The sequence below is a fragment of the Mirounga leonina genome, unplaced genomic scaffold (assembly GCF_011800145.1).
Source record: "Mirounga leonina isolate KUSES-001 unplaced genomic scaffold, KU_Mleo_1.0 Mir_129, whole genome shotgun sequence".
Taxonomy (NCBI): domain Eukaryota; kingdom Metazoa; phylum Chordata; class Mammalia; order Carnivora; family Phocidae; genus Mirounga; species Mirounga leonina.
This window is the reverse complement of record NW_023270323.1, coordinates 65136641-65148559: the sequence shown is the minus strand read 5'-3', so window position 1 is coordinate 65148559 and position 11919 is coordinate 65136641. Positions and strand designations below refer to the sequence as shown.

Genomic DNA, 11919 nt, shown 5'->3' with positions numbered 1-11919 from the left:
CCCCACATGATTTCAAAAATTTATGCCCCCCACATGATTTCAAAAATCTAGCATGATGCTTAGTTAGTTTAAAATAAAAAAAAAAAAAAAAACGTGCACCTGGGTGGCTCAGTTGGTTGGGCCACTACCTTCGGCTCAGGTCATGATCCTGGAGTCCCAGGATCGAGTCCCGCATCGGGCTCCCTGCTCAGCAGGGAGTCTGCTTCTCCTTCTGACTCTCCCCCCTCTCATGTGCTCTCTCTCTCTCATTCTCTCTCAAATAAATAAATAAAATCTTTAAAAAATAATAATAAAAGAAGCATCCAAATGCCACAGATTTTGTTTAAAACTCTTGTGTAAGGTGATATACTTCAAGATGACATTCCAGAATGTTCACTGTGATTTCAGTTACTTCTGTACTTAGTAGAATGAGTTGAGAAGAGCTGAAGGGCTCCAATGTCTATTGAGCACACTCTCAATGAAAGAAATTATGCAAAATATTTTTCATCATCTTCTCACTTGTTTGGGCATTAATAGCCTGAATCTTCGAGGAGAATTTAATGTCCAGAGAAGTTAAACCACCTGCTCAAGGTAGAAAATGTGTCAGTTGAAAGGTCTGAACCCAGTAAAGCACTTGTATCATGCCAGTATTTGGAAGTCAGAAGGGCAGCCATGTTTATCTGCTGAGACCTGTAGACAAACTTATCAGAAAACCCTGCTTCCTAGAAGTCTGACAGAAAGTTCTGCTGGGGCATAGAAAATAATATTTTAACTCTGTTCTTATACCTTGATTTTAAAGTACATGAGTAATACTTTGTGCTTAAGGAAGATCTTCTATCTGAGTCTTTCAAGAGCAGAACAAAACCAATTATTACCCACCCCCCTTCATGATTGGAAGAGAAGATCTTAATCCCTAATTTGCTGACAGGGAGACAGAAGTTGCCAGGGATGAAGTGATTTACTGAAGGTTACACAATCAGCCTGTGAAGCCTCAAGAATAACTCTAAGGGCTCATGATAAAAGAGCAATTGCCTTATGCAATTAGCAGCTTATTTCTTTATCCTAAACACCATATCCCGCTCTTTTTCAAGCATGTGCTAAAGTCCCCCTCTCTCCCACCCTACCATAAGTGGGATTTAGTGCTTTTTATATAAAAGTACTTTGTAAAAAATGTAGACCCCTATAATTTCATCCTCACTTCCCCTCATCTATTTTTAAAGATGCAGTGAGTTCTCAAACTCTTCAAGTGGTGTAGGAAAAAAACCCATAAAAAAACTTTCATCTCCTGCTGGTTCCTTTGGCCACACTAAACCTCTTGCAGAAATCAAGGAAAAGTTTTGTGCTACTATTGGCAAAATCCCCAAGGAGAGGTCTGGATTTTAGGTACAACACTGAGGGTGGGGATTAGCCATGCTTTAGATGTGACTTCAGATTTAATTTAGCTGCTTGGGTTGCTGGCTTCTGGGGTTGCTGTCTCCTTAGGAACACTGCTGTGATGGACACACCCTATGGTGACTCCTCGTAAGTCACATTCTTTTTAATCTCCTTGCCTTGAGTGCTGGGATATACAGAGGTGGTAGGATGAGATGTCATGCCCATGACTATATTACATTATATAAGACTCTGCCTTAGCAGACTAGAGAGATTCTCCCTTGCTGACTTTGAAGAAGTGAGCTACACGTTATCAGAGATTCTGTGAGAAGGCCATGGATGGGCAAGGGACTACAGGCAGCCTCCAGGAGATGAGTGGCCCCAGGATGACAGCCAGCAAAAGAGTGGGGATCTCATAAATACAACACAGGGACATGAATTCAGCCAACAACCATGTGTGCTCGGAAGAGGATCCCAAGATCCAGAAAGAAATGCAGCCCCAGTTAAGTTGCTTCTGGACTCCTGACCCTCAAAACTGTGACATGATGAATGAGTGTTTTTTAAGCCACTACAAATGTGATAACTTGTTACACACAATTAAAAAACCAATACAGACATCCTTCATTTTTAGGTAGAAAGGAAATTAACACTTAGCATTTTTAGGGAAGAAGGGCATTACCAAGCATTAAAATGACACCTTAAAGATATATTTGAATCTAATGGTTACTTTGATCTATTATAATTCAAATGAGTGAAAGAAAAAGAAGCGGGGAAGGATTTGGGACAGGAAGGCACCAGCTGTCCAAAGCAAATAGATCTAACTTCTTGTAACTTTCACATCCTGCCTTAAACAATGGGAAGGATATGCTGTAAATTATTAACTAATGAAAGTAAATGTCAAAAAGGCATAGCCATATTAAAACTTAGTGCCTCAGAAGACCATTCATGATCACCTAAAATTGAACTGAAGTTATGCTTGATTTTGAAAGAGAACAGCAAATCAAGTTTATGAATCATGTGTATGGATACTTATCTGACCTGCCGGGTCAGTGGTTACCAAATGTGGCTTTCTGTTAGCTATCTATGAAATGGGATTTTTTTTTTAAATTAAGAAGTTTAGAAAAAAATTATTGAGCATCACTTCAGATTTAACTGAGTCAGAATCATCAGAGGTAAGACTTGTTACCCACCTACACACACATTTCCCCAAGGGGTGGAAACCCACCAAAGACCTCATCAGGTTCCAAAGTAGCCAGTCTAACCATTGGTATTCAAGACTATGGGACTCATCACAATTAGGTCAACTCTTTTTGTGACAGAAGCACCTTATGACTAGGATTTTATGCATCTAGTTCACTGGTTGTCAATCTTAGCTGCACATTATAATTACCTGGAGTGCTTTATAAATCCTGATACTCAGGATTGCTTCTTCCCAGAGCAATTACATCAGAATCACCACGCATGGTACCAACCTATTTGTAATTTTTAAAGGTCTTGGCATGATTGCAACATGCAGTTAAGTTTGAGACTGCTGACATGTAGAGAATACCTTGTAGGTTTCAGCATCCTTTCTAATACATAGGTACATAGCTCAAAACCCAAAACACTGTGGGGGAGGATGTAGGCCAACCAGGACTGACCACTTCAATGGAACACAAAACTAAGTTTTGACTATTTGGAGATTTACTATTATAACTCCGTTTTATTGAACTTCATGTTTATTATCTTAATTTCTCAAAAACAGACAAAACTCAGCCAAAAAAACCACCAAAAATCAGGCAATGTAGGTATCAATATCCCAATTTATAGAGATAAGGAGACACAGACCACTGATTCAGAGACAGCTGGCAAAACAAGTAAGATATGGACCTGCGTCTGAGTGACCTGAAGCTTATGATATCTTCACAGTGATTCTTAGAGTGTGGTCCCCAGACCAGCAGCATTAGCATCACCTGGAAAATTATGAGAAATGCAAATTCTTCACCCCAATCTCAGACCTACTAAATCATAATCTTTGAGGCTGGGGCCCAGCAATCTGGGTCTTATCAAGTGGCGCGAGCCAAGCTACTCATGCTGTTTGACAAAGTCCAAGTATGGGGGACGATCCTGGGGGACAGGAGACTCCACAGCTGGCTCCTGCTATTCTCTTTCATTTTGTTTATGGCAATCTTTATAATTGTGGGAATATGTCTGGGGTTTCATGATAAAGTGACTACTCAGTTACACCTATCTAAGCAATCATAATGAAACTAATTCCACGAGGCCCCCCAGGCGCCTCAGAAGTGGCAAGATTCTAAGAAAGGAACAGCTCAGGCTGTTCCACAGTTCACTATATTTCCTGCGCTATAGAACAAAATAGCAAGACGGTCACGCTCTGTCTAGCACCTTTCTCTTTGCGTATTGTTTTTTAGTTTTAGCGAAAGTCAACAAGCGGAAATCAATAAAGGTCATGTTAATCATTACAAAGGAAAAATAAAAGAAGGCTATGTCTGTAATCAAAAAAATGATCTAAGATTATCTCAGTCAATTGTGAAAAAACATAATCACATGTTACGAAAGTATGGAAAAACAAAAAAATCCTAACATATAAATAAAGTTCCTCCAAGGCTGTCAGGAGGAGATGCTTGCAACCTGATCCTGTGTCTGTGTCTCCTCATTCACCGACACCATCCTTTCCTACGAGAGACCCACCCCGGCTGGAGCTGGACTCCGGCAATCAAGCCTTCAGTTGATTTCAAGGCACACTAAAGATGGAGAAACCCTATGCTATATTCTGCATTTCTATCAGCTGCCTACTTTTGGAAACTCAGTTCAGCAGGTGGTAAGAGAAATAAAAATGTGGAGGTGACTCAGAAGGTAAAACAGAGTGACAGGCTGAGAAATTTTCTCTTACTAGCGTACCTTTCTCCCATTCCCCGTTTTTAATAATAATCTGTGTTGGATATGAGGAAATGCTATCAGGGATCAGGTACTGAGAAAAGATTGGGGGGCTCTGGCAATCTTTACAAACAGGGGTGATTTGCCATGGTGAGTTTCTTTATATCAGTGTGACTGTCTTAAGATGTTGGTAATCAGTTTATCCTTTTAATAAAAATATAGGGATTTTGAATGGTTTCATTAAAAATAAATAATCCAATTGGTTCCATGGAAATGACTTTTTGATCTTAAGAACTTGAGATAATTGTTGTTCAGGAAACCAAGTTGGTTTGCTTTCTCTGACGCTAAGCTGGTTCAGATTGCTGCCATCCTGTTAAACTGAGTGTCACCGCCTTGCTTTCATGCCTCTCTTGATATAATTCAGGATATATTTATTAGAGTTGGACATGTGACTAGGGGTAAATAACCACAAATGAAAAGAACAGTTGTATTTGATTTATCAGAGACATCAATTAATATTTTCTGAGCAAATTGTGGACTTCTTTCTTGTAAAGGAGTATGTGAATATGCTTTGGGCACACTCAGGTCTGATGGACATTGATCTCATGGCGAAGGATTGGGGGACAGAAAAATTGATGCAGAGAGAAGAGAAAAAGAGAAAGAGAAAGGAAAGGGAGGGAAGTGAAAGAAAAGAGACAAGAATTGATAAGGAGAAGAGACAGAGGAGGTAGAGAGGAGGGAGAGAGCACAGGAAGAAGAAAAGAGCAGGGATCAGGAGGGTAAGAAAAGGGGATAGTGAAGGGGCCTGGAAAAGAAGGAGGAGAGGAGAAGAGGAAGAAAAGAGGACAAGTAAGCAAAGACGAAAATAAAAGAGAGCAATAAAAATGAAAAAAATAAAAGACAAAAATAAACGAATGCAGACCTCAGAGTCTGGGCAATTTCTGTGAAGTGCCACTTGGAGAAGACCGACCTGCAGAGATGCTGCCTCTGGAGGTTAACGATGGCAGTAATCGTGACTTCAATTTGCAACAAATGGTACACAAAGCAGCCTGACCCCAAATGGAGAGACCTTCCATCACGGCAGTGGAGCGATAACATAGCAGGGATGCTGAGAGGTTGGATGAAATTCTCCTTTATTTGACGACCATTTTGTATCTGATTGCTACTGCCAGTGGTCATTCCAGCTGTTTTTTGGTAAGTGTTTGCTCTCTCTGCATACTGTGCAGCATAGACATAACTAATAATTCTCTAGCCTCACTTCCAAAGCCCCTTTCTCTTCATGCATGTTTATTTACACATGTTATCTTGATAGATTGCACATCAAGACTCCTTTTAATGAGAGTTGTGTCTGTGTGGAGCAAGTGCCTATCCCCATGCCATCTCTCCTCTTCCCACCCAGTCTACCCCCACAAAGGCCTGGGTGTTAGCAGAGAACCAGGTTTCAGAGTAGTAATGGGGAGAGAAAAACTTAGAAAGCCCAGGCAAGGAGAGTGGTGAGAGCAGAAATGGGGTGGAGAGAGACCCCATGGAGTCAGAGATGGTGGAAGGTTGTGTGCAATATGCATGATGGAACCCTATAAAAATATTCTGAAAAGTCAACTAGTGTTACACATTCTCTGAATAAACTTTTTATGTGCATACTGTGGAAGAGGCAGAGTTTGTCATTTGGTCTGCATGAGGTTGCACTGAGGTAGCAATTGAGATGGTCAGATTTGAAGAGGCTGGAATTAGCAGAACTCTTTGGACACTGTAGAGTCTACAGACAATGGAATGGGGCTGTTAGGGGGAAGACTTGAGGAGGGATCAATGCAATTTAATTTGGATCTCAAGGGGTACCTATAGTGTAGCTACTATGGTTTACATATGTGTAAGAACATAATACATCTTGGCCCATGTATGCCATTTGATTCACAATCATTTGACACTCTTAAGGACAAAATGCCTTTTTTTTTTTTTTGTAAAGTAGACTCCATGCCCAATGTGGGACTTGAAATCACAACCCTAAGACTGAGTCGCATGCTCTACCTACTGAGCCAGCCAGGTGCCCCAGGGATGAATTGCTTCCAAATAAATTCATGACAAGTCTTCTCTCCCTATATAAACCAGAAGCGCCTTGAATATCTTCTCTAGCTTTTGAATAACCTACAGAATCTAGCTTAATACTAAACACATACCAAGTATCCAACAAGAATGTGTCCCTGATCAATTGTTTGGGTCACTCATTGTCTCTCATCCTCACCTCCTGGTATGCATGAACTATCACTCCTTTTGAAGATGATTCCCTCAGAAAGGAGGTGCACCTGAATCACAAAGAACCAGATGCAAGGACTACTTACAGACACTTACGGTCTAGAGTCATTGGTAGCATGTTTATTTAGAAACTTATAGTGACTCTTCACCAGTGTCAGGAAAGGTGTTCCTTGATGGGCCTTAATCTATAGTCAAGATTCAAGTTAAACATAAGACTACTGTTCAATAATGAAGTGAGAATTGAAGCTTACTGAAATGATATCATTACAGCCAAAACCAACCAACCAAACAAAACATACCAAGAACCGAATTGAGTATGCCTTTTTCTATACTTATCCTTGTTTAATGTGCACCCACACTGTATGAGCATTGGTGTGCCAAAGTGACTCAAAGTCTAAATGGATATTGACAATATTCGTATCTAGGAAAGATCCGTATGAAACATACATATGATGGGGCTCTCACAGAATCATATGTTTCCCCTCCTTCCTTCTCACTTCTCAATGCTCTGCCGCGGAGAGTATGAAGGTAAAGTCAAAAAGGAAGTTCTTACATTCTTAAATCCTCTGTAAAGAATCTGGAGTTCTTTCTTGGTAAATTTGCTCTGGGCTTCCAGAAGTTCCAGAGCCTCAGGCCGATGCCGGACGGTGGCCATCTCCAGTTCATCTTCCACGCTGTCTGTGGAGGAGAACCAAAAAGAGGCTGAAGAACAGTCACAGGTCACCAATGCTTATACACAACAACACAGGAAAACAGTGAAACATTTACTGGATGTCTGCGATTTTTCCAGAGGAAGGATTCTGATACCGCCTAAAGTAGTCTTTACATTTCCCAGAGTTTACATAACTAAGCTAAGACAATTCCACATAATCTTTCCCCCGCCAAACTCTAATGATTAGATATTACAATATTAGCATTTTTATAATACAGTTTGAAGAGTGCACAAAATCACGAATAACCTTAAAACCTGGAATTGGTGTGTATATATACCAAGTATGGGTTAGAAAAATGGAATTTCAGTTTAATGACAATCAGTATTACCCTATGTATCACACAACTGGGAGGTAGGACTCTGCTAATACTCTCTGAGGATTCCACTGAAATCAAATATTTGGCCTGGGGCTATAAATAAAGTAGCCAGGTCAGGTGCTGAAGTGAGTAATCAGCTGCTGAGTTGACTGGTATAAACTCAGTGTTCATGGGTGCACTCTGGATGGACTGGGCCTGAGGAAACTTCTGGCTAGACCCTACTCTGTAGCCAAAGGAGTCTATAGCTACCGATAAACTCTAAAACATTGTACTTTCTTTTGTGAATCATATTTACACTATAATTTCTCAAAGATGCTCTATGTAAAAAGAATAAAAATCTGGGAAATGCTGTAAATGCTAACATAGTTTGGGACCAAAACAGTGGAAATTAAAGGTTTCCAGAGGATGTGCAACAAACAATTCTGTTTAACTTTGTTTAACCCAATTGACCCCAAAGTGTATTTGTCCAAAGAACCCTTTCTCCCCACAAGTCACATCTGGTAACCTATACATATTTGCCCTAGGGTCCTGTAGACCACTATTTGGAAGGTGTTGGAATATATTAGGATCTGGGTGCTCAGGTCTCAAAGTATAGGATCCTTGATTAATTTCAGCTTTTTTGCAGTGGGGCCCAATGGAGGCCTAAGACATTCTTCTTGCCATCTGCCAATCCACACCTTGGCTAAAGAACTCAACAGGAATAGAAGCATCCAGGCCCAGCCCTGAAGCCATGGCTTGCTAACCTCCATTATATTCTTTCCTCTTAGCTACAGATTTCCAACTCAGATAAGTGAAGCTCAGGAGAAGAGCTTTTTCTCATCAACTCTGCACCCAGGGTGTTCCAATTCCATGTCTTATGTGTCAGTTGGAAATATAGTTATCGTTGCCAAAAGTCACATCATTCTGATACTCAGTGCTGCCTTTCACTAACACCTGTACCTACTTCCTTCCCTGTCTCACTAAGTGCAGTGATGGGCCAGTGCTCTCACAGAGCAGGGATAAAGAAGTTTCTGCAGAACCCTAATCCTGGGGTGTCCTAATGACTGCCCTCAAGTTTACAAAAGACCAATAATGGCAATGAAACAGGTACTTAGAATTGTCATGTTTGTCAAAATGGGGAAGAGGGGATAAAAGCAGACATTTGTTCTGTACTTTTCATATTATAATAGTTTATTTTGAAACAGTGAGATGGAAAAGCTGCAGGATAGTGATGGATGGAAAGGAATAATAAAAGGGACATGAGAAGATGGGAAGGCCAAGAATAAACTCGATCTGACAAGCATAAAATTGATGTGAAAGTAAGCGAGATATGCACCTGAAGGATGTGTAGAGGCCTACGGGTGGCTGGGGAAATGGCAGCTAGGCATTCACAAATTGACCTCAGGTTGGACTTTACGGGGAAACTCAAAAAAACCCAAATGGGGCTCCTTCAATTTTCCCCTTCATTCACTGGAACATTTGAGTAGAATGGGTTGATTCTACTCAATAGGTCCTGAGCTTAGGGAGGAGGTACTCCCTAAGATTGCTGTTGATCCAATGAATTAGACTATGCTGTTGTTACTGTAGTTGCCAATGCAGAAATAAATGCCCTGGAACAGACTTGATGTAAATAGATAATACCAGATAGAAAGACTCTGCTTTCTTGAAAAATACCTTCACGTAAGCTTCTTTTGAGTCGATTACAGTATAATTCCCTCGGCTTAAAATGTTCCTTTTTCTTCTTTCTGCCTGTTGAAATGTATATATCTCTTACGATCTAATTTAAGTATTACTGCCTCCTCTTTGAAGCCTTTCCAGATTGCTCCACCATACAGAACTGGTAGCTCCCTGGACAGAGTTCTCACACCCTACCTACCTCTCATGAAGCATGCAAAACATAACATTACGAACTGTTCATGCCTGCCTTCTCCATTGTGAGTTCCTTGAAGACACGGGCAATGTCTTACGGATATGTATATCCTCTGGACCTAACAGATTCTGGTGCCCCATAGTCACTCAAGAATTACTTAGTGTATGAATGAATGAATTAATGGATGAATGGGTGAATCAGCAAACAAATGATGTTGCTACTAAAGTTTCCATTCCCCTGGGACCCCTTGAACCTTAGCAACCCTCTAGAAAATTATTTCTGAAACTGAGGTTTGTGGACCATTGGTAGACCTTAAATGCCTTCTTTGGAATCACTGTGTTCTCCACGCCTTGTTCTGAGAAACACAGCGAAAGCAAAAGCAGAGGAAATTTTAATCAGATTTTCTGAGTAGTCCTTCAATCGTTGCACAACTTGTCTAGACCCATGACCCTTCCACTGGAAAGAAACAAAACAGCGCATTCGTTCTTTGGCCTTTGTAACCACACAGCAATCTGAGCCACACCACCAACACACTTTTCTTCCTCCAGCGGTCACAGACTTGCTGAGGCTGAGACGGAGACAAAAGACCCAGAGCCGGAAGGTCAGTGTAATTGAATTAAGTGTGTGATAGGATGAGCAGCACGCACAATCTTCAAAGCACCACACTTGAAGCATCTGTGGACTCTTGTTTTCCCAGCTGACTAGTACCTTACTTCCTAATGACTCCTAACTGCCAAAGGGCTGTTTCTATTTCTAGGAGGCTGATAGGCTCTAAAAACCTGAAATCATCAGCAATTCACCAGCAGACAGTAAAAAAAAGCAACACCACCTAATCCAATCAAGACTGATTCCTGGAGGCAAACTCTGGAGAGCACAGCATGATTCTGCACAAGACTTGAAATCCACAAGTTGACTCAACCACCTTTTAGGAGCATGCATTTAGGGGGATTTTATTTTATTTTATCTTAAAGATTTTTATTTATTTATTTGAGAGGGAGAGAGCAAGCATGGGGAGAGGGAGGGGCAGAGGGAGAAGCAGACTCCTCGCTGAGCAGGGAGCCCAATTCGGGGCTCCATCCCAGGACCCTGGGATCATGACCTGACTTGGGATTCACACCCAAGTCTCTGATGCCAAATCTTACGTTCTTTCTACTTTGTCACATTCTCTCTCAACACTAACAGAAATAAGAATGATAAAAAAAAATATTTATCTCCTCTCCTTTTCTGCATTGTCAAATGTCTCAGAAAAGTTGACTAGATCCACTGGGTCCATTTTCTATCTCCTGCTTCCTCCTTTATCTCCTACAGTCTGATTTCTGACATGATTATGGGTGGAATTGTATCACCTTAAAATTTGTGTGTTGAGGGCCTAACCTCCAGTATGGTTGTATGTGGAGATATGGCTTTTAAGGAGTTAATTAACATTAAATGAGGTCATAGGGACCTTAATGCAATATAACTGGTTTCTTTATAGGAAGAGAGAGAGATACACACACGGAGGGGAAAGGCCATGTATAAGCACAGCAAGAAAGCAGCCATCGCAAGCCAATGGGAGAGATGTCAATAGAAACCAGCTTGCAGACATCTTGATTTTAGGCTTCCAGTACTGTGAGAAAATAAATTTGCTGTCAAGCCATCTAGTCAGTGACATTTTGTTTTGGTAGCCCTAGTAAATAGATACAGCTACCTATATTCAAATGACACACAACACTCACAAAAGCAAGTCTTATTGCTCACAGAATTTGCCCAGAGAACACTGGATGGTGGGCAAGCCCATTATATCATTTTATCTTTACTACACTGTTCAAGAGAGGGATTTTCTTTTTTTTAAGATTTTATTTATTTATTTGACAGAGACACAGCGAGAGAGGGAACACAAGCAGGGGGATTGGGAGAAGGAGAAGCAGGCTTCCCACCAAGCAGGGAGCCCGATGTGGGGCTCGATCCCAGGACCCTGAGATCACGACCTGAGCCGAAGGCAGACACTTAACGGCTGAGCCACCCAGGCGCCCCCAAGAGAGGGATTTTCATCCCCATTTTAGGGATGAGACAACAGAGGTTTGGAAAGTCTAAGCAACTTGTTCAAGCTCAAATGGCTAGTTAGTAATGAGGCACACAGGTGTCTTTAGCACCCTAAAGTCCTATTTTTTAAGCATTCTGCTGGGATTGTTAATAAAAATCACCACTGTATAGAGAGCTTTTGCTCTAAGCCTGGCTGGGTATTATCTCATTCTAATACTGACAAAAATGCTGTGAGAGACCTATTATTGCCCTTATTTTACAAGGAATAACTGGGACTCACAGAATTTAAATAATCTACTCAAGGTCACATAGCAAGTAACTGACAGAACTGGGATTTGACCCCTGGTTTTTTAACACCAAAGATCATGAGCTCAGTCAATATGCTATTTTAAGAGCTGGAAATATATATATAAAAGTCCAAAATCTCTCTCTATATAAGTCCAAAATCCTAGGGGAAAAAAGATTTTATATATATATGTCCAAAATCTATCTATCTATCTATCTATCTATCTATCTATCTATCTATCTATCTATCTATCTAT

At 40.8% G+C, this 11919-nt stretch overlaps 1 protein-coding gene across 1 annotated transcript in view; it reads right to left on the bottom strand.

Annotated features, from left to right (window-relative positions):
• Nucleotides 1-11919, bottom strand: part of KCNIP4 (potassium voltage-gated channel interacting protein 4) — a 1124144-nt gene that overhangs the window by 98358 nt on the left and 1013867 nt on the right. The window contains exon 3 of the mRNA XM_035005224.1: nt 7031-7155. Coding sequence (XP_034861115.1) covers nt 7031-7155 — 125 coding nt within the window. The remainder of the gene's footprint in view (nt 1-7030; nt 7156-11919) is intronic.